This window comes from Schistosoma mansoni, chromosome W, assembly GCF_000237925.1.
Source record: "Schistosoma mansoni strain Puerto Rico chromosome W, complete genome".
NCBI classification, from domain to species: Eukaryota; Metazoa; Platyhelminthes; class Trematoda; order Strigeidida; family Schistosomatidae; genus Schistosoma; species Schistosoma mansoni.
The window spans coordinates 17161373-17186381 of record NC_031502.1 but is presented as its reverse complement, the minus strand read 5'-3'; the positions used below and the strand labels follow the sequence as shown (position 1 = coordinate 17186381).

Genomic DNA, 25009 nt, shown 5'->3' with positions numbered 1-25009 from the left:
TTGTGTCCCGAATTTCTATAAGGTCATTATAGTGAATTATTTTATCAACATGAATTCTATGATATACTTTGATTAATCAAAGTAAAAACAGATTAAAACAACCAAGTAACATTTTTCGTATAGTCTGTAAGCTTTATTGAATTCAAAACGACTTCTAATAACAACAACAACACTAAAATGAATAACACTCTAAAAGATTGATTTAATTTTAATTGCAGTCTACCGTTATTAAATGGACAACTTCATAGAGAAATAAGCTTATAAAGCAGTTATCAGAAATATTGAAAATGAGTACAAGCTAATGTTAACAGTTACGATGCATTCAACAAATCCACGATACATAACATTGGAGGATACGTTTTGATACTAAAAGGTTTGTGTTCAACAAGTGTGCTGTTTGTCATTTGCAAGGCAAATGTTTCTAATTTTGTCTTCAGAAATGTGCTTTGTTCATATAGTCTTAGTCTCAGTCCTTTTAAGCAAGAAAAAAGTGAAATTTTCGAGGAAGGGTATTCCCTAGAGAATAATAATAAATGGTATTTACTTAGACTTCTGATCATCAGTTACTCGTGGCCGAAACATCAAAAGTTTACAGTCTTCAGTAGTGACTGAATTTCATTTTTTAGTTTTGTAATTTGGTTACTAAGACAAGTGACCTAATACCAATATAAAACCTATTAAGTGTTACTGAGTTGGAGACAATCAGAAAGAGGAATTACTAGATACTTTCTGATGGTTTCATACTAACGGTAATTAATGTCGTAGATGAAAATACTTATCTATTGCATGGCTTGTATAGAATATTATAAACAAACAATCTGAATTGAGTGGAGAAACCTAGTATTGGTTATAAACGGATTTGTGGTTATTCATGTAACTAAATAATCAAGAAAATCTCTCATAGCCCCTTTCCTACTGAATGGGATAATTTCTCCTATTTGAATGAATTTTATTCCCAATCGCTTCAACATATTTTCGATAACGAAGAAGATTGGTAGTTTGGAAAAAGGAAATACGAAGATTAGACATCAACTAAACTCTCATTTATTGAATCATTGAGTGAAGAGAAAAGCGTTGTCGTTTATAATTCAATAAACGATTCTTCTATTTGTGTTAGTGTCTTTAAACTGTGCCGCACAATAAAACTTTCAATAATGTAAGCACATTTAGAATTTCGCTAAGTTAGAGAACGTTTGTCAGCATCAACAATTTGGAAAAATTACCCATTGTCATCTACATATAGAGCATGATATGCATTTGTTTGAGACTTTGAACAAAGATGAAAAACGTTCTACCAAAATATTCTTCAGAAAATCATTCCCTCTAGGTAAATTGTAAAGGATTCTCTTAAGTTATCATAAGTTATTTAAAGTGTTGACTAAAAATTTTCGTACTCAAATTGAGTATTCTAAGGTTATTTAGTTATCCGGGATCATTACCGACTAAATTTTTTATACACCCAAGCTAATCATTAGATAAAGCACAAAACTTCAGTTTATTAATTACTTAGGGTTTAAGAGCATAAAGTATATGTAACTTAGTCTATTCCAGTAGTCAAAGCATTCTTAATATACTTTTATCGATTCAATATTCAAGGGAAATATTCCCAACAATAAGTGAATTATATAATTTAGGGAATATCAATTACATTTAAGTTATACACACATATATTCCGAGCATTTTCATAATAGAAAAGATTTATTTATAATCTAATTAACCACAATGTACTCATTATTATGTATTCATAAGCATTGTATCAAAACTTTATTTATATCTACATCAAAAAAGTGCGAACACACATAACCCAAACAGATAGATACATATACTTACTTATCCAATCAAATGAGTGTCAGTTTTTGTTCTTCTTCTTTGTAATAATATTTGTTTATAATTTAGTTAATTTTTCATTAATTAAGTTTAGAAATAACAATATTGGTAAAGAAGGGGGAAAAGAAGAAAAGAGGTAAGATTGACGATGATAATAATAATGATGATAATATTTATGAAATAAAATGAAACAACAATGGATGAACACTATAAAAAATGTCAATGTTTCAATCAGGTCCCTTAAATATAAGATAAACGTATAATTTACAATAAAATGTCACTTGGTTTTCCTTCATTTTTATTCTTTCTTTCAAGATTAAAGGGAGATTGGAAGTAAGCTATGTAGCATAGAATGTGAATTCACACTTCCCAATAGTGATACATTCACTCCTTTATTTTCATAAAGCATACATATCTATATTCAATCAACTTTTTGCTCCCAATCAACTACTCATATGAATTAAGTATTATTTAATTACCTAATTTTTTTGTTTGTTTTCACAATACATAAATATATATTTACTGATAGTATTGATATTTTGTACAGAATTAGTCCATTCATGAACTGCTACTCCTTTCCTATACTGATTAGATAATAACGAAATCCTGTTAGTTTGAAAAAAAGTGTACATAAACAAGAAAATAAACTCAAATCAATTTAATCAAGTTAATTTATTTCTAATTAAATGACAATTGTATTTATGATTGAATTAGATTTTAGGTTGCTTTGGTCGTAGAGATGGGAAGTCAGAGAGGGAGAGAGAGATAGGGAACTGTAACGAAGATATAAACATAATAAACTTAACCATTCATTCATCCAGCCTTTCACCCCACCTACATACACTATTCTCTCCAATGTATCCAATATGAAAATAGATTTTTTATAAATAATTTTCTGTTTTTCGTTTCAGAGAATGGATATTTCTCTTTTTTTCTTTGTTAAAAAGAATTATTTACCAAAGAATATATGCGAATTTTTACAACATAAATACAGTTTATTTTAAACTTAATATAAATATTGAAGTGATTTTAAGACATAAAACAAACATTTCAGTTTCATGGTTTACGAAAAATATACAGCTCTAAAATAGCTCTCAATTTGAGAAATGTGGCCCCATTGGCTAAATGATATCGTGGTCACCGTAGGACCTAAATATATTGCGTTCTATCACATATGCGGTCACCAGTGAGAGCCCCTAATGGGTCTTAAACTAGAATAAGATATATGTGCAATGTTTACTGGTTTTCAATAAGTTTCTTTGGCTAGTTTTAGTCTGTAGCTAAAAATAAATTAGAAATAAATGGTCAGTGGACAAATATAAATATTAGGTTTAAAAATCTGATGTAATATTCAGCTGTCTAATCCCTCTCGAAAGTCGACTAAAAGGAATTTGATAAGTCTTGAAGAAATTTAACTTGTGAGTAGCTAGACATAATCATATTTTAGGAAAGCTTAAACTTCACCTCCTTTATATAATACAGTTTTGTTCGAATTTATTTTAATTACACTTCACTGAAATGAAGAAATAATTTTTAAAATGTATCAGAGCGTATAATATCAACTTTGAAATTGTATAATAGCGAAATGAAAACTTGAAGTTCAGCGATACTTCCATCCAATGATTTGTTTTTTAAATCAAATAATTCACTCACTGGCAGGATACACAAAATTTAATAAACCGACTTCTTTGTGCAAATAGATAAAGACAAGTACATATTAACAAATAGTGTTGTCAGGGGTAGTTTAAATGAAACTATTAACATGATGTTACATTTCATTCGAAATTGTCAACAAATACAGTTCATCAAATAAACTATTATTTTAATGAAAGATTGACTCTCAATTGCGTTCTTGCGGATAGCGCAAAAAAGTTAAAAGAGCCCATGTTCAAGGCTTGTTCACATGCATCTGATTGCTTGATCAATAATCCTATAGGAAGTGATATTCCCTCAGCTAAATAGACGTATATAGTTCAAAGATGCAGTAAAAGAAGTAACTAGTGAGTTAGAGTGGTTAAAGATACCTTTATTCGCTACTCGATATATCTTTCTATTCGGCTGCGACAAGATTGCCAGTGGTTGAATTTTGTTAACCAAATTTGCAACGTGGTCACTAAGTTGATTAAATTAACATCTTCACAAATTATTGTCTAACAATCGATGATTTTTGTATGATCGATAGCAAACATTAAACTTGTGTTTCGATGTTACTGACATTTAGCAACAAAGCGCACTTGGAAATCTTAGATGACAAAAACTTCTCATCAGTTAGTACCAATGAATTTCTGCTCTAAATATCAGAACAAAGTTCATTCTATTATGATCTGGTGTCATCTAGATTAGAGATAGCATGGAAACCTGGTCGATTAAATTGGGTTTTTGAACTGAAACTACAACTCCTGATTTCATTTATGCCTACTCAGAAGTTAAAAACCGTCTTTCATATCTTTTGAACTTTTAAGGAACAGTCACAATCTGAATATTATATTGATTACATAATTTCTAAATTTAGTTAGCCGCTAACAAAAGTCATTTTCTGTAACTACCGTTGTTATCGTATTGAGTGGTATGGATTCAAAGCATGAATTGTCTTGAATTCTCATGTATTTTAGAGCTATATCAAAAGCTAACTCCACAATATACAGCCAAAATTTAAGCTTATCCTTTGAAAATCGAAACAAAAAAATTGAACGAGAATCACGATGTATTTGAGAAACAAGTTACCATTTGTAAATCTCGATGGGATATAATGCTATCTGTTAATTGAATCCTAACTCTTTATTATCATAATTTTTTACATTTGAGTTTTAAGTTGGAAATAATGAAAATCCATTGACGATGCTCCGACAATCCAGGCTTATTCATCATCTTCCAGTATTATCAACGTCGTTTTGCTTGTTCTTTTCGTAATTCATTCATATTTCTCAAATAACTCTTAGTATATATTTTAAAAAGTTTGCCTGAATAAAAAACCTTTCTGTAAATCTTGTTAATTCTCTAGCTAGTATTTGTTTCTATGAGGATATTTCATTATCATCAACAATAATATATCAACTTTTGAAGCCCCATCAGAATAAATATTGTAACGGATTTCTCCGTACTTATATATTTCTTTTCCCCCTTTTTAATGAGAAAATAAATTTTGAAAAGTACTGAAAAGATTTATTGTAATACTTTTATTTATAAATTTGTTATTTGTATTGGTTACAGCAAAATTTATAGTTGGTTTCATTTTGTTAAGAGATTTCTAGACAAATACCCTCATCCTGTCTCCTATAGGTGAACACAAACACATTCATATGTACATAGGTAGAAGTTAAAATTTATCTTGATTACTAATTCAAAATATTTTCACTTGTAGATGACCGTTTTTCTGACTCTTTCTCCTATACGTCAATCTACTTCTCTGACCTTTATTTTAATTCAAAGCTCATATGAATTCACTCTAGTTCTCATTCTTTTCCCTCCCTTTCTTTTCACTCTCGTTCTTCTCTTTTTCTCTCTTAGTTGTCGTTTTCTTGTTGCAACTTGGAACTGTGAACACCAAGTTCAATGGTTGTCTCAAAAAAAAAACAACAACAGTTAACCAATCAGAAGATGAAAAGTAAGCTAATTTTTGGGAAACTGAAATTATTTAATTTATTGCTATGAGTCTTATGTGGCTTTTATTAAAAATCCTGAAAAGAATAAATAAAATTAGCTACATATATATATAGCGAAAATATTTGACAGTACAAATTCTTGTCATTTTAACACCTGACAGCAGTTCTATATCTACAAGGTCAGTTACCGGAAGTTTTTATTTATAGTGAAACTAATACTTATCAGCAGTATATTTTATGCGAATAGCCAGTGTTAAATATTTAGAAATATTGATTAGATTCGGTAGTTCAGTAAAGGCTTTTAATTACTGACAGATTTGATAGATTTTCATGTATCATTAAAGATTTTAATACTAGAAGGTGACTATTTTCCAGGTCTCCATGTTTTCCTAAAATCATGAATTAAACAGAACCAACAATTGATGGAGAGTAATATGGATTCCTTTTATTTTGTGATTTCTTATCAGCTGCTCTCAACAATATTTGTGGTTTCAAAGTTAACTTTCAATACAAACGCGGTTATAAGAAGCCAAAGAGAGATCAATAAATAGAAAGAATTTACATTATTGTTATTGCTCTGTTCAAATTTATAAAAAGAACTAACTTCATGAAATGTTCAAGAATTTCTAGCTAATAATTATCAGTATAGTGATAGATTCAAACTCAAAATATAGACCTTAGATTACACTGTATATAACTTTTAATCGTTCTAACTTCACCGTGTTAACCAGTCGAAGTATTTACTTATGTTGTTAGCCTTTCTTTATCGTAACTGTTATTTACCTGATATGTGTTAATAAGTAGTCATGGTCTAACTCATGGTGACGGATTCTATTATTGAGATAAAGTTGATGATTGATTGAAGTCTGTGACCATTTAGGAAACGCGTCTGACAGTTACTTAAGCCATTCATCGATAAGACGCTTAAAAGTAAAGCAAAGTGAAATTTCTGCCTTGTCTTCATAGAAGTGTTTTTTTCACTAAATTTAGTCGTCACCAACAAGTTACATGGCGTTAGCATGTAACCTTGCATCTCGCATATCAACAACATCTTGAAATATTATACAGTGAAGTTCAAGAGATGATAATTTGTCTTTAGGTGCTTTGTTATGAAAATATTCTTCTAAGGACAGTATTAACTCTGAATTGGAAGTAAATGGTTACAAAAGATTGAGTAAACTTTAAACTAATAGAGAAGGTTTACAACTCAGATGAGTTTGTTGTTGTATTGTATACTCTGGGCTGAGTGGATTACCCGTGAAACCTGTACTGTAGCTTTGGACAATATCATCAGGGCTTATTCCATTTAGAACGAAATGTCTTAGTTCTTCTGTGAGAATTAAATCAATTTGTTCTGATGTGTTGTTTGTGTTTCATTGTTTTCGTAAATTTTGTCTCATTGACTTGTCTTGGCATTTCTGGTGATTGTCTTGTTCCGTTGACCTCTGACCATGTGAATGATTGACCCATTACACATTGATTGATAGACTGAATTTGTCCCGACGTATTTATTGATTACCATTGATCTGAACCAGATGGGTCTATAAATTTCTGATAATGAAATCTCAGTTAAACCATCTAGCTCAGAGATTACAAGACCATCATAATAATTAAACGGTTTTAAAAACGTTTTGGAGTGGAACTTTTCGGAAGATAGAATACATAATGTAAAACAAATGGTTTCAAAAGTCACTTTATACCTTGACGATCAACTACAACTGTAAAATAATTCGTAAATGGCTGTTGAAGTAAGTTCGTTTTAAAGAGGATGACTGGAATGTTAAAGTAAATATGATCACTAGTCATAATCAGACTGATCAGTGAATTTTTAAACCTTATCTAGTTGATCTATGATTAATAACGTCAATCTCTATTAGATTTCCAGAACTTAATTTCGAAATTTATATTTTGAGTGAATGGTACGTCTATCGATTTTAAACGTGAAATAATGTGATGTACCTAAGTGATAACTGTTGGGAAGTTTTAATATATCCCATTAACTGGCACATATCATGTTTCCTCCAAATTAACGATGATCACACGTTTGCTTAGTCATTTGGTGTTGTATTATTAAATGAAAAGTGACTGTTACTTACATATAAAAGATTCTACGTAAAACATACTCCAAGGTATAGCCTTTTTGATAAGAAGTATAACCAAAATTATCAACCAAGTCAATCTACGTTTTTTTAATAGCAGCTAAATGGATTTCCAATCATTCACAATACAAACATATGATTGGTATCAGTTTGGTTAAATGACTACATCAACGATTCAAAACATGACTGTTAGCTTCATTTTATATTCCAATAAACAAAGAAATCGATTCACGTTTTGTAAGGTTAGCACTTAACCGATAATAAGTAAGGTGGTTTTGTATAGATTTTTGTATATTTCAAGGGTAATTTTCGTCATGATCAGACATCAGTTAAAGGAGCATGTTTTCTTAAATTTCTAATGTCTTTCAGATCTAAAAAGTTGTAACAGAGTGCCAACTTATATTGATACTTCTGTGTTTTGGGAAATTTTTGTATCATGAATTAAGATTTTACCTTAAGTAAATGATTTATTTGACTTTATAAATTGAATAATTCTTAACTGATTCTACACTTTCATAATAACCATATTCGATTAATGATAAAATACTAGACAACTGATAAATGTGGAATAATTTGTGAAGATTGAATGTTAATTAATTAAACTAACTGTGTTGTGCGACTTGTTTACATTCACATACATACTTTGAGTTAGCAAAGGAGGACTCATCAAAAAACATAAACGGCTGGTTATGTTATTGAGAAAATCTCCATGATACATTCCTTTTATTTAGTTACTATTGAGCTGGTGTAGTTTCTCTAAACAACTAACTGTTTTTGATAAGAATTCTTGTTCATAACCATACAAAGTATTTTTAATTGCAGTTTAACAACACAACCTTGTTAAATTGTGTGAACCAGATAAGATGTGTGCTGTATTGTTGTTCGGAAATTTGATTGTTCCGTCAGACAGTTAAGAAAATAGAGAGTTTATCATTAGCTTTCATCGTTTTAATTATATATTACTGATCAATATCGATTATTATGTTACTTAAATTTACTTATAATAGTAGATAGTTGACAATAAATAAAATACAGTAGTTGTAGACATACTTGTGATACAGAACAAAACGTCATTGGTGTCAGAATATCATTTCTTGGAAATGGCGTAATTCTTTTCTAATAAGCATTAACTTTATCGCTTGAATTCTTTGTTATTATCATGATTGTTAGGCAGATCTTTGAAATTTATGTTTTTTAATTCTATGAAACGGTTGGTATAACTTTAACTCATTGGTTCATGGAGTTACTAATTATCAATATTTTTTTAATTTGTTCAAATCTATTTCACCCTAAGCGTCAGGTTATTATTTAAAACACTTATAATATCAAATATGGCGTAAGGGAAAACGAACGAATTGTCAGAAGGTATAATCCTCTTGAATAAAACTTATTTCTTTAAAATTTTTTAAATTTTTAAAGGTGATTTAAAAAATCTTGTGTTTGCTCAAAACCCGATCATTGATCATTTTTTGTATAAAGTAAATATGAATAAGTAATAACTGTTTTGTCAGATGATTACTTAAGCTTTGTTCTTCCGGATGATAGACATGGAGCAATGAAACCAAAAGCTTTGTTGTGACCTATAGAACTTTGCAACAATAATCAATGCAATTTTTAATAAACTGTTTATACAAACTTATCAGCAACGAACTCTATAAAACATTATTAGTTCAAAAACAAATCAAATATGGAAACAATTGTTGCAATATGTGTAAGTTAGGAAACAGGTACTCATTAGATTCATTCACATCAATTGTGCACTGGGAAACGCACTGTGAAATAAAACGGTAGTTTTATCATTGAGGTTGTGACCAGTGCAGTTCATCTGTGTCGGGTGGGAAGCACTTACCCGATCATGATAATGGAAGGTGGTTGAGTAATAACGTGTATTGATCAAAATCAGACATTGAGATCATTGTATGTCTGCTCAGTGGTTTAGACATTAAGTGTTGACGCGCGATACTGAAGGTCATGGGTTCTATTTCCGTGTTCGAGATCCTAGATTCTCACTTTTAAGGAGTTTCATACTTGGACGAAACGACTGTTAGGTGATTTCAAGTTTTCAATGGTACTTTTGTTTGATTAAAATAAATAAGGCTCCTCATATATTAAAGATTAAAAATCTGGACAATTAACAAAGATAATACGCCTGAATATTACAGATATTAAAGATAACACGGCTCTTATATTGTTCTAGATAAAACATTCCTGTATATGTTCAATAAAAGATGAAATACAATCAAGCACTACTTACTACTAAATATAATATTGTAAACACTGGATTTATAATACTACAGTACAATTTCATCCGTCCATTCGATTAAGTTACTTTGTTATTATGTGTAAGGGTATCGTCTTAATTATTCTTTAACGGCAATATGTTTTTTAGTGAGTACAACCATTTTTAAGTATATTCATCATCAAAGAATAATTAATAAATATTTTTCGATTATATAGGTCACTAGAAAAGACCCTGAGACTGAAAATTTACAACTAATCACATTTTGAATACCATTTAATTTCCATTCATTTACCAACATTTTTATCGTCCTCATTTTGTGACTTTGTCTTTTTGAAATTTCAGGTACTACATAGTGAAATTTCTCCAGTACTATCATGGATTTAAAAGTATACAGTTCACAATTTCGTCTAAGCGATATTTTATATGGTTTCAGGTCTTCAGCTAATCAAGAAATTGATTCAGACTATAATGTTAATTGCACAAAGAAACATACTGATCATAATGAAAACGCTATGAAAAAAGAATCGAAGAAAGTTCAAGAACTACAAAATTCGAATTGTGTATCAGACATGGATCAATGTGAAATACAAAGGGGTTCACATGAAATTGAAACCAGTAAAGTTGATGATAACTTTAATTGTTTAAACAAACCAAATACATCACTTACATCTAATCAGTATAACAGTATTGACAACCATAACTATTATAATGCATCAACTTCGTCATTTAATGCGAAAATAAATTACACGGATGAAGAATCTCTTAATAATTCACCAAATGAGAAATCAATGGATCATCAGCGTCATCATTGTAATAATAATTTATATACAATACAACTTAGAGATCAACCTCTAGTTTGCTTAAATATGGGTGGTGTTAAACGTTTGTGTTTAGCACAAATTTCATCCACACTGTTAAAACAATATTCATATAATGAAATACATAACAGACGTGTTGCATTAGGTATTACATGCGTTCAGTGTACACCAAGCCAACTAGAATTATTAAGAGAAGCTGGTGCGATGCCTGCGTCATCAAGGCGCTGCGGTACAATTACGTATAGAGAAGCTGAAAGATTGATCAAATCGTTTTTAGATGAACCACAACATCCTAAACTACCAGAAAATTTTATATTCCAAGTGGTTCATCATTGTGGATGGGGATGTCAAGGTGCTTTTTCACCATCGAGATATACTAGTTCCAGGGCTAAATGTATACGTTGTTACATTTGTCAAGTGAGTTTTTTTAATTGAAAGTCACTGTATTCTTTTCCTAAATTTCGATTGCAAAGCGTTTTCAGACGATTTACATTTTCATTTAACATCAGATCATATATCTCACTATCTAAGCAATATTAAAACGTCTATTGTCAACTGATCCATCCAGATATTTTATTCCATCTTAGAAGACCTCTTTGACTAAGTATTGTAACAACCACCTTAGATTTAAATCCCCACAAACGGGCAATCATATGTTGACTTTTGTATATTTTGTCTATGAGTGCAAGTGTAAAAGGTCTGTTTTTGAGTATTCTATTCTTGCAAAAATTCTGGTAGTTGGGTTGATCAGAGGCTGTCGGTATGCATGTCCGTTTCTAGGTTTCTTGATAATTTGGCTATTATCATCGCATATACTTAAGTTTGAGGACATAATTTACTCCCTAGAAATTCCAACTCAGGAAAGTCAATAATGAAGACAAGTGTCATCATACAGCTATTTAATTATCAACTGACCCTGTATACGCTAATCGACCACTTAGTAGTAATTACTGTCATGATATCTTGTCACTAGCACCTGTCGAATGGCTTGAGTAAAGATGGTAGATAGGATTTACAAATGTTTCCCAACAAACATGAATTTTACTCAGTCAGTCGAAATACAGATTACTGCTTCACATAACATTTTTTAAATACTGTAGGTCTACTTGATACTTTGATCATTCTATCTAATCTCTGTTAAGATAGACTGTGAAAAAATTACCTGAGCAATGACGAAAATAATGCAAAGATACAATAACGTGTGTGTGTGTATTGATTTATTTCATTATTAATTGACATCAACTGAAAAGCTACTGAAGGCAGAATATTTATGTGCATCAGCCTTGTTTTAGTTTAGTATCCCACAGTATCGTCCAGTCACAAACTCGCCTTTGAGTGAACTAACGGTTTCTAAGTCCAGTGGCGAAATTTAACTGGGATTCAGTGATATAGCCCTCCTCCATAAGATACTTATGATTATTATTGATGTTGGGAACTAATGTAAGTAGAATTTCAATAAGCTTAGGAATTCAAAGTATTTTTTCTTGCTTCGGTAAAATTTATCAGTCAAAATATGTACGTTTTTCCTAATTTGGTTCATCGTATATCCTTATAATTAGGCATCTTTTTGAGAATCTTCTAAAATTACAAGACCTTGAAAAAATTTTTACCCTAACACTGAGCGGAAGCTTCCACCATATTTTCACCTCACTGGGTATAAGTCCAAACCTCATAGAAGTTAATATTAGTTAGGTCAATGTTTAATGTAAAATTTTTCTAGTAAATCAACTGGTGAGAAACTGACTGGTTTATGTGTTCACTTGAGCACATTAAGATAAATAAGCTTTTGAATTCAAGGCTTTGTCAGTTACCATTGTGAAATCTATTATTTTGTAGAATTATTAGGATATGAACAGATCATCTTATTTCAGAAGATACAAGCACTTACTGTGATTTAGCTTAACTTCCACTCTCCTCTATTTGTAAACCAATCTTTCGAATGAAGATTTTTTACGACGAGCGGTCTTGGAATCTTGAAAATTACTCCTTTTCATTACAGACTTTCCAGAAAATAGTTTTTTTCTATTTGAAATTCTAGTCAATTGTACTTTACTAGAAAAAGAACCAAACTTGTTACTAAGGTTAAATTAAGTATATCATAAGAAACAGTGAATGTTTAGACAAGCTGTTCTTTGCAATAACCTTGTCTTTGACTTCTGCAGGACATAGTAAACAAAGAAGCTGAGCATTCCATTTTGTTTCATAAATATGTTTGATTCCTACGAGCTGATCTTAATGGCCTTCGCTGCGTAGATAAGATGTAATATTTCACCTTTTGGTATATTATTTGGAATCTAATATAATCGAAGGAAAACTTCCATATATATATCCTGAGTCAATAATTCCTATTCATCACAGGAAAAGGGATTAAAGCAATTGTAGACTTGGTGTTTGAATTCTTTAGCCAAGGAGACATGCTTGGGAGCACCTAAGTATAAAGACTCCTGAGTTCTGCTCTGGGTGCATCACACTGGAAATCTAAATTGCAACTTATGGTTCTAAAGATTTATTAAAGTTCAGGTTATGTACTATGTTGGTTCGTGTGTACACGCTGTGCCAGGAAATCACCAACCAGGATAAGCAAGTTTTACACTACTCATCTGTTTTCATTTCTGTAAATTATATCAGTCATCTAAAAACATTCCGTTGAGAAGTTTTCTTTTAATCTTTATTTTATTTTGCATTTCATTTTGATTACATCCAGAGGTGTTAGTAGAATTCCATTTTTTGTTAAGGTACATTATATTAAATAGTTTAGTGTAGAAATTTCTTTTTTTTATTTTATAGAGTTATTTTTCACCAAATAAATTTATTTTTCATTGTCATTCACCAAAAAAAAGTGACAATGTTTCATTGAAATCAATGTATCGTCATCCAGATGCTGCAAATTTCAATGCATGGAGACGTCATTTATTTTTAATTGATCCTAATCCACCTCTTGAAGTTATTTATGCATGGGAAGATGTTAAAGCTATGTTTAATGGTGGAAACCGTAAACGTTCCCCTTTACTTCATACTAATCAGACAATGTCACCACCTACTACTGCTACAAATAAACATAAAAGTATTGATGATTCAGGATTTATGGTAAATGACTTAACTCTAAGCAGCACCCACAGTCTGTTAAACGCTTCGAATTCTAAACACTATAGGTTATATTCATGTACAACAAATTGGAGTGACAGTATTTACTCAAGTAATGAAGCATCATCATCGTCGTCCTCATCATCACATGTAGATGATTTAGATAAATCAGTCAAAACACACATACAAATAGACGCTTCCATACCAACGAAAAAGGCGAAAACAGAATTTATGATTGAAAATATGATGGAAAGTCAATCATTGAATAATACAAAAAAACGTCAAACTCATAAAAAATATGAGGAAAATCCAAAAGAGGTACTTGAGGAATACCCCAAATTTATGTTTCATTTTCAAACTGATGTTCAAAACAATTACACTTCACATAATTCCAATATTCACCCTGAAAAAGATTTTGATAAGATGCGTGATCATACATCTGTTAACTCAAATGAGATTGTAAATTTTAATGCGGCTAAACATTTCATCACAAATTCTAATACATTATCTACATGCGCTTCACTGGTACCTAGTCAGTCATACGTAGATGGAAATATGACAGGATATTTTCTAAATACATGGCCTTCAATATTCTTATTTAAGCAACTGATGTATGGTCGACAATATTATACTCAATTACAAGGATCCTCAGACTCTATAATGTACAGTCCATTTTCATCGGACTGTATTCTGAATTTAAATAATTTACAAAGAGAAAGAAGTATAACTAATCAAATTGACACAAAAGTGACCAGTGTTAATTTAATTAGTGGTATCACTGAAAAATCCCGTTACATGAGCCAAAACGACTCATTTCAATCCCCACTAATCACTTCCATTTCAGCATCACAATAGTCAAATGCAATGACGATTAATTGGAAAAGAATATATTCAAACTAACTATATGATGTACATATACTTTCATTTCAATCTTACGACATTACTGATTAAACTAATCGCTGTACTTTTTATTTAAACTTATTAATTGCACTCAAAATACCAATGGTCATAAATAAATATACACAAACTTGATCATATTTTTCACCGAACTCAGTTTTTAAAATGTGTTTATGTATAACTACTCACATGTATATGACGAAATCGATCAAATTTTATCACATCGTCTGAAAGTCCCAGAAAGCGTATGTAATGGCTTTGCTTCGTTAATCGATCACCTCATTAAGCGTTATAACATAAATCCTAAAAGTGTTTGAAATCAATCAGAAGGCAATGAGAGGCGGCAACTACAGTTTATTAGCGGATAGCGAAGATCACAAAGTTATAAGCACATCAAGCAAAGAGACGAATAAGTGTATATGTGAGCAAACACATTGGCAAATGTATAATCACATTGCATAAGAGCACAGTAGGGCAAAGCAAAAAGCTAATAATAGAATCTGAGTACAAATATACATGGGGAGGTGGATGATCATTGAGTGATGTTTAAGCAATCAACATTTTAGGTAGAGTTTGTCATGTCATCTAGTGATCATAACAGTACAAAGAAATATGCGTGTTGTTACTGTTCAAATAACATTGTCTGGTAAGTAAGTTAATAGAAGGGCTTAACCAAAATTAACCATAATCGAAATTGATTGTAGGACAGTTGCCATATTTACACTAACCTATTCAGCCACTATATTCACATCATTTTTCAAATCATTTGATAATATTAAAGTAACGACGGTTTAATCAATTAGTTGATTTAACCACTAACCTTTAAGTTCATTAGGTGTTTGATATCGAGCCACTGAAGAAGAATATCCAGAGAATAAAATACAGTAAAGCTATCAGAGAAGCATAGTGAAAGTTATTGTTGTCTGACTACTTAATAACTAGTCTGTTTAGTAGTTTGCTAATAAATAATTATCATTCTAATTAATAGCCTGAATTATTACTTATGTGAATAAAATGCTAGTTATGAAACTTTATAAATGAAACTATGATCAATAGAGTCCAGTCGTATTAGGAACGAAACAGACAACATCAATCGCAATCGATGATGGTTGAGCAAAATCTCGAATCGATTGAAGTTATAAATGCGAATTATCAGATGCCGACTTAGTGTTTTGAATGTAAAGAATTTATCTCGATCCCATAAGTTTCTGAATTTGATCCCTGTATAGACACTGTTGAGTAGTCTCATTCCATGAGCAGCTTTGTACGCCTATCCGGTTTTCAGTAATCGTCTAGCTAAAGTCAGATAATAATGTAAATTATAAATTAAGATGGTTTCATTTCTGAAGGGTTATACTTTCTCTTATACTAAATGATTTTATCACAATTGAATAATAATAATTAAAACCTACTGATTGTTTCGAAGTCCATAAATTTGATTGCACTAAGAAAGCTATGTTTCACTTAGAATATAGTTAGTAATATTTGTCAGATATTAGTGTCCTACTGAAAATCATAGCTACTTTTCACGTAAGATTTAGTGATTATTTTCAAGTATCCTTCATCTTATTATGGTGAAAATTGTGGTTTAGTAAAGATTTTAAGTGCCTTTGCAGCATCGATAAGATAAATGACTCCAAAAAGAAAAAAGGTTGATATTACTTAAATACATTGGTTTAAGTAAACTGCAAACTTAGATTTTTAATCAAGTCAGTAGAAAGGCCCTATTTACCCTAAAAGTTTAGAAATAATTCCGAAAATCAGTGCACTTGGCTCTTCAATATTCTTCATCCATAGATCCGTTAACTTTTAGGAGCCACCAAGTCCAGTATTGGATTCCTCAATAGTCCCAACCCTTGAATACATATCAAATAAACATAGTATATAAAGGTCTTGTGACAATTGCTATACTTTGACTTTGGAAAGCTCCACAAATTTCCTATTTCAAAAAATACTGACAAAATGATAATTAGGAACAAAAGTATCTATCAGAAACCAAAGATTGGAGTGTATTTCAGCATTTTAAAATTCTGCTTTAACGAAGCGACCAGTATGTATTATTGAAAAATTATTCTACTATATAACATGAACAAGAGAATTATAATAAATTTTGTTCCAGATATAAAATAAATAAAACTAAGGATGTGTTAAATTACAAGAAAGATTAAACGTAATTTGGAAAATGCACACAGAACCATACTTCTAATGATGAAAGTACCTGCCTTAAGTAAATATATACTTGTCATCTCATTTATAAGTGAATATGTCAATTTGGATGTGCATGAAAATGATTTAAGTCTCAAGGTATCATTATTCCATCTAAATTTAAATTAGAAATGTTGATGATTATTCTTGATTTCTTTTTAAACTTAAACAACGTGATTAACCCTATTAATGGATAAAAGGTAAACAATTCGAATTTCATCCTTTTTTTATTAACATTATGTTCTCAGTGGTTTTCGCAGGTAGTGTAACATGATAAAATGATATCGAAAACTTCAGAACTATCAATCTGATTACTTATCTTAAGTCCTTAAAATCTCTCCTGATTAAAACTACACACTAATTTTGCATTTAAAATATTTTGTTGACTGGTGATGTGAAAAATGCAATAAAATGCAGTTAATTAATCTGATTCTGTAGACATTTTTGTTTTTCGCATGTTTATTTCATAAGAATTAAGTTAGCTGTTTAATTGTTAACATAGTTCTCATTATTTGAACACCAAGTTCATTCCTAATGTTAGAAGTTATTCAATAAAATTAGCAGGTCAAATGATATGATAAGCAAATTATTAATATCACTATAGGGTTCTAGAGATTGTTGAGTTTAAATTGATATCATGAATGGATCATTGTGTGACATTAACACTGTTGGATAATGGCTCAGTGTTATAGAAGTTAACCATTCGCGAGTGAGACCGAAGGTTTTGGGTTCGAGTCCCACATGCGGGGTCGTGGGTGGAGATTGCTGAGGAGTTCCGTGCTGGAATGGAACGGCCGTCCTGTTCTTCCAGGTTTTCAGTGGTGGTCAGATCTATTCAATATAAATTATTTATAACTTGACGATTGTTTACAACACGGAGTAATACGAACAATATCATTCATAAAATTTAGGAAATATTATGGGACTGTTTCGTTTCGTCGTCAGACTCTTCATTAAGGGACCCTATAAACATTAAAACCAGTGTCAGTCATTGTTTAGTGAACGAAGGCTAAGGTACGGTAAACAAATTTATTTTCCCATTTTGCAAGGCACAATGGCTTCATGCGATACGAAAACCATGTATTAAATACATTATTTGGACATGTTCCATCAGTTTTCCTTTACATACTTCATGATTCTTGCAATTATGTTGTTAATTTAATGGCTCTCTGTTTCCCTTCCTGTTCTCTTCAATTAGGTCTTATGCTGGAATGCATTCCACTTCCGAGCGCTTTTATATACTAGTTAGATCTGTCGGCATAAGTAGCATACACCACAATAGTATCTTCAGATGTCAAGGAGAGTAGAACATTATGAAACCGGTAAGTTGTAATTAAGTGGTCCACATATTTCAACCTGAATGATTTCGTGAGACCGCGCAAATATTACTAGAAACGGAGCAAAATAACTATTAACTCTTTTTCATGTTTGATTGTCTTTTAGCAAACGATAACCAGTTATGGAATGAATTTGAAAGAATGAATTACAGCTCCTAATTTTTACTATGATAATTCTGTTAGTTGAAGAGTAAAAAAAACATTACAGTTCAATGTTTTTTTATTATTTTTGAGCTGATGGTGTCTGGAGTCGTGGGCACTTAAAACATTGTATTACCAGACTAAACACACAAGTGAACATATCTATTCAAGCATGAATAAACACAGTTGGTCTGGTTTTCTTTAAGTAAACGAAAAAATTTATATCCCTAAGTACTTATAATTAAGATATATTACTAATCACTTTTACTAAATATCTACTTAACATTTGAAAAAATTAAATCAAAAAGAAATTTCAAGTAGTTGGTCATTGAAAGCTCACTATTGTTTGAATGTACTTTTTGTTTCTATGGTTGTTATCACTTGAAAAAATTATTAACCGTTTATTATATTCTTATTTCAACTTATTTATAATTTTAGGTTCATTAGTTAGGTGAAGTATTTGAAATCTATGAACTTGAAGCAACAAATGGGCCATTGGAGCTTCAGCGTTTACCAGGTGTAAATAGTTCAAGGTAAAAACTTGTATTGTTTTCTTAGTATAAATTTCATCAATTCGATAAATACAGAGTGGATAATTATATTTTTCAAGAAAGAAAATCATACATAAATCTGTTAACATATCTGTTTTTAAACCATTGAAATTTCATCCTAAAGTCTACAAAATTACTAAGAATGTTGAGGGTTTAACATCGATACATTAAGAGATGTTAGCCTGAGTCTTGAAATGCTCGCACTAATTAATAGTGTATCAGTAAATTGAAACATATTTTGCACGCTAACAGACCTGAGTAACTTTAGATCTCACCCACGAATTTTCTTATAAAGCTATTTAAGAATTGAGTTACTTCACATAGGAATATATTAGGCTACGTGATACAAACAGTATTACCCAGAGTTCTTGAATGTACATTCTAAATTAAATCTCTCAGTATTCACTACCGCATAGTTAGAACAATTTCTAGAGGTCATGTGAACAGATCCCAGCTTGGAAGATATTATTTGTGACTTCCAGCTTTAAAGAGTGGTACCAGTTTTTCTGACTAAATGTACCTAATGCTAAAGTGAGCAAACAAGCAGAAGATTTAAGGTTACAACCTTAAAACTTTCAGTAGCCCTCACACCGAATTACTTGATAAGGAGATTTCTGGCAGTAATGATGACATTAACCAATTATCTGTGGTTGCTGCATGAAGATAATACCGGTTCAAATCGCACAAATCTGTAAATAACGTGTGCTTAAACTAAAACTTGGTTCGGAAACTTTACTTCAAGAAGATTCACCGAATGAATTATGACTTAACTAATTGTATTTAACAGTTTACTGTTCGTTGCAAATCAGAATAATATAAATGACGAAATTCAACCTCACTTAACTTTGCAATATCTCCTAGCCAAAGATCGAATTCCACAATAAACGTAAGAAGTAGAAACTAATCAGAGTGAGAAATTTTATTCGACTACACACGTATTTGGTTCACAAGGATTATTCTAACGACGTTTTTAACCCAGCTTACTCAATAAATTAAATGAACCTTTTGAAAAAGATATTTTACATGACTTTCCATTGTTTGTTATTGCTACTCCCTTAGAAAACCTATCAAAGCACTTATGCTATACTTTTAACCTAAGAAGCAAGCTAACCCCTTAAATACTTAAAATAAGCCACTGAGACACTGAATGAAAATAAAGAGAATTCAGAGAATAAAATGTCCTTTTCTACATCGATTTGCATATATATAAATTTGCTTTCTCTTGTGGGGCAGGTTCTATTGGTCACACGAAGCAAAAACTTTCTAAATGCGTCTCAGAATATTACCCAGCGTGGTTTTCGAAATGGGATGCAAAACTATCACTAGCTGATGAGCTCTGGGCACATTGTTCCAAAGACGTTGTGCTTAAAAGTAAACTATACAGTAAAAAGAATTGGATCAAAGGGCTGCCGAATCAAAAACCTGTCCACCACTATGGAGTCACGTCCCATCAATTTAAGACCGAACTCTGCGTCCAATCTCTCACTCTTCCATAACCTTACTTTCCTTTTCCAATATATTTTGGTGTTATTCTTGTTTTTCATCATTATTTTGCGGGTTTTTAAACTATAATCATTTATTATTATTATTATCCTCTAACAATTCATGATTATTGTTCAATTATTATTGTTGTGACCTTTAGGTTCTTCGTTTTCTTTCATATATCTCAATTCGATTTGTCAGATGTAGCTAAGTCAATCATAATGGGAAAAATTATAACAATTAATTCTGTGATAGGAATTATTCCAAAATATCTACAATTAAATGACTAAATAAACGAAAACATGGCCGTAATCGATGGCCACGACACACTTAGATGTCCCCAGCTTTTTCTCTCTGACCCGTAAATTATTTTTATCTTCCCATTATTTTCAAGCCCTTGTTAGTCATGGAGCCTTCTTTTGATATTTGAAATCTCAGATCACTTTATGATGTAATCTCTTCTATCTTTCACTGGACTCTTATATTTATCAAACAACTACAAATACGAATGTACAGCTTAAGTAAATGATTTCTTCGTAAAGATTTTTTGACTGAATTTCCCTTATTTTTAATCAATAATCCATTAGATGCCCAATCTAATGGAAAAAAGTCTTTCTGCTTTCAAATCGCTTAAAGACAAATAAATTTGTAATTGCCAAACAAAGTTCATGCCAAAGTGAGCCGAAGCACAGAGTTTCGTATTTAAATACTGTAATGCTAAGTAAATTAGATTAGATGGTATCTCTTGACAACAAGATAAATTTTTAAACAGTACCATATATAAGAATAATTCAAGTGAATGCACCTAAATTAACGAATTGGCATCTTTACTGAGACTCTACCTGCAAATTACTTTCATTTTGAACGACTAAATATTAATCACTAAGTTATTAATGATACGTCTTACTGATTGTATGCTAAATTCGGATCCTAAGCTAGTTTCGTAACCCCCAAGCTAGAACTACACAGCGACTTGAACACGAGAGAAAAGGCACAAAATATGCGGGAAGCACTTTACTCCAAATGTTCATTTACGTACAGAAAATATAGGGTTTTTATAGTATTTTAGAAGTCCTTGGGTTTTCCTGAAAATTCTAGAATACTACTAAACATAGTAGCAGTGTAGTAATCAGCCAATCAGAACCTCTACATGTGACTTTTCATTTTCGTGCTATTTCTAGCAAAACTTCTAATCAAACGCTGATTGGATAAAATGCTTCTTAATGTTTCCTGAGCTTGTCATGTCTATTGCGAGAAATTTTCAGGATCATCGCAACAATTAATACATTGGTAGAACTCCGGAATGCAATTTACTTAACAAATCGAATGTCTGTTTTATTATTTCGTAAACCAACAGGCGCTGATCACATTGGATCATCCGGTGAATAATTATAGAAATTGCACTTCCTGATAATTGAAATGCAAAACTAACTGATTTAAAAACTATTGAGATTAATGAGATTCAGAATGATCAATCAAGTACATAAACTTTGGGGAGACTGGTAAAATAAAAGTAATTGTTCTCGGTACCGTTGAGTTCTCTGAGCTAAAAGGTAGACTGAAAAGCTTTCATTGCCGTTCAGACAGTATAGTCAACACTTATGTCATATAGAAGTGGGCATCTTAGTTATTCCACGAGGCTCAAGTCAGTTGGTTCTATCGCCCTTATTTGTGATCGGGTATTCAAGTAGATTCAATTATTTTGTTCGACCTTATATTCAATTTAAACTTATTGTTCCATCGACCTTACACCAGGCTTCCAAATGACCTTGACGGAGGGGGGCTGATAGACTGGGTCTAATTTCATATTTCTGTTGGTTGTTAACTAATATGAATGTAATGAATTCAAAGATTCTCAGAAATTCTTAGAATTATCTCGATCCAGAATTTTTATATTTTTTCAATTGAGCTCATGTTATTATTTATTTACATACATGCAACAAATTAAAACATATAGCTCAGAATACACCATAACAACAAAAACAACTGCCTAAGCAGAAAATATTGATCATTATTTCGGAAACTGTTTTCATGTTTATTTTTCAACTTTCGTTCATCTGTTATCACGCATTACTGTTGATTGCTTAGTTACAGTTATAAATGATAAATAACGGACAAAAACTACAGCTTTTCAAGTTATAAAGATGACCTTTGCAACTTACACGTAATATTCTTCATAAAAAACATTTGCTGTCACGCTTTAACAATCTTAAACTTCATCGTTATATTATTCTTAAATTATGTTTGAGATACACTGGAGTATATAAGGATGTTAATCGTATAACCGATTAGACTTGGACTTTCCATTTATAACAAAAAGCATTTTATTAATTACTTCCGTCTGTCACTCCTCGTGGAGATCCATGGGTTGTCCACCAGCATTCTCCATCCAATTCTGTCCTGAACATCTCCCTACACATCCTTTTTATGTCTGCTTCCAATTCAAACTCAACATGTCCGCTGATCTTCCTCTTTTCTGTTTCCCTTCAGGATTCCAAATTAGCACTTGCCTCGTGATGAAGTTTGGTGATTTCCACAATATATGTCCTATCCACTCCCAGCGTCTTTCCCTAATTTCCTCCTCAGCTCGAAGCTGGTTTGTCCTCTCCCGCAGAGAGCTGCTACTGATGGTATCCGGCCAACGGACATTGAGTATCTTGCGTAGACAATTGTTTAGAAATACTTGTACATTTTTGATGATGGTTGTGGTGTTCTCCGTGTTGTATTTGAAGATCTTGGTTTTTCCTTGTGTATGTTGAGACCTAATGCTGCACAGGCTGCTGCTACACTGGCTGTCTTCATCTGCATTTGTTGAAGTGTATGGGATAGGAATATCAGGTTGTAGTATCGGTTGTTATTATAAGCCCATATGCCTTATTCTAGCTTCAGAACAAGCCAATTTACCTATCTATCTTTAGTCATGTTTTGACCTTGTTAATTATTCACTTATTAACACCGACTATTTTTTATATAAGTGTAGGTGTGTGTACACTTCTTATCCTATTCATCGCATCTCTGTAACTTATTCTTGTCTGACTATAAATATTGATTAATGCTTGATTAAAGTGAGTTGGCTTCCCTGCCATCACCAATGCGTGTCATTTTTGTTTCGCTCGCTAATATTTACTCATGTGCTTATAACTTTCTGGCCTGCGTCGTTTGTCAATAAAACTGCAGCTGCCACTTCTCTTTGCCTTCTGATTAAATGCACTGATAAGATTTGTATTATAACGGTTATCGAGATAAAAAATTAGCAAAGCACAGCACCACAAGGTCAACTGCGAAGTCCAAATTGTCTAGTTGAATTCGAGTTGTCCATTGTAACCCGTGCTTCCCCTGAAGTGTGAAGGTCTTCATAATTCAGTCAACCTCCGGAAGAAAGAGAAAGGAAGAGAGTAAGCAGACTTGTCTGACTTTTGTCCTTACTTGAAATTCGTCTGACAGCTCTCCTCCATGCACCACTTTGCAGTGTGGTCCGTCGTATGAATCCCGGATGATGTTGACGATCTTCTCAGGTTCACCGTAGTGTACAAGAAGGTTACATAAGTCCTCCTATCCACGCTGTCGAGTGCTTTCTCATAATCAAAGGATCTGATGTATAGTGATAAGTTTCTTTCAGACGATTGCTTAATAATTGACTGTAGTGTCTCGAATTCATCTGTACACTACCGCTCCCTATGAAACTCTATCTGTTGATCTCGGAGCTGAGTGTCTTCTGGATCTTTCATCCGGTTCAACAACACTGTTGAAAACTTTTCCTGGTACTGACAGTAGTATGATGCCTCTGTAGTTCTCACATTTGCTCAAATCTCCTTTCTTTGGTATACTCGGTATCGATTTCCATATGCTTGGAGTAGGTAATCAACAAATATTCCCGAGTTTCCCTTACTACGAACTTGTAATACAGAGGAAATATTTTAGGCTAAAACTTCTTGATCAGAGTTCTTTCACGGTACATAACTACCAAAACTAGTTCGCTAACTGATCATATAGGGATTTTTTGTTGAAATGATACCACCCATAAAACCGTTCGCCAGGGGCGACAGCAAAATTCTCTAACCAGTACATGAATGTAGAGGGGTATGTGATGGTGTCGCACATAGATCACACTTATCATCAGTCTCATCGAACAGTGTTCTGTTTTTCAGTTTTCAAATGTACCTGAAATAACCTCACCTAACAGTTGATTATAAACGATAACATACGAGAATATTTTAAGCTCACTAATAAGAGGTTGTCTATCTAGATCATTCCTTAATTTTACTTTGTATCTACAAAACAAGACATCTCGAAATGCTTTTTCAATCACCTACTCGATAAATAACCCTTTTTTAATCCTTCAGTATTAAGAGCAGTAGTTCCCTAGGCTTTTATTATCTCCTATAATATGTATTTCTGTTAAGATACTGTTTCCTTATCAAAGTATTCACTGATTTGTTTCATTTTATTTTCTTGTGTGAGCCACCTATATTAGGGACTGCGGTATTGGAAAGGCCAGATTCTAACATAGGTCCATTCGACTATGTTCTTTAAATTTCTTTTCATGTTTGCGGAATTATTCAGACTTGGAACGAATGTTTTTACTGAGGATCAGCTAAAGCATTATCTTCATTCTTCTCCACTAATCATGCATTTTCAACCTGTAGCAGATCTTAAGGAAACGTTCACTCGCTAACAAATGTCAGGAAAAGATGGTCAAGGTCATAGGCTATTGAACAATTTGA

The 25009-nt window shown here is 31.8% G+C and overlaps 1 protein-coding gene across 1 annotated transcript; it reads left to right on the top strand.

The window, feature by feature from the left end:
- Nucleotides 1-10144: 10144 nt before the first annotated feature.
- Nucleotides 10145-24818, top strand: Smp_080560 (putative ladybird homeobox corepressor; the record flags this gene model as incomplete). The annotated part of the gene is made up of 4 exons (XM_018788799.1): nucleotides 10145-11005; nucleotides 13376-14419; nucleotides 18700-18771; nucleotides 24747-24818. The coding sequence occupies 4 exons, from the start codon at nucleotides 10145-10147 to the stop codon at nucleotides 24816-24818; spliced, it is 2049 nt and encodes a 682-aa protein (XP_018654305.1).
- Between the last annotated feature and the right edge of the window lie 191 nt (nucleotides 24819-25009).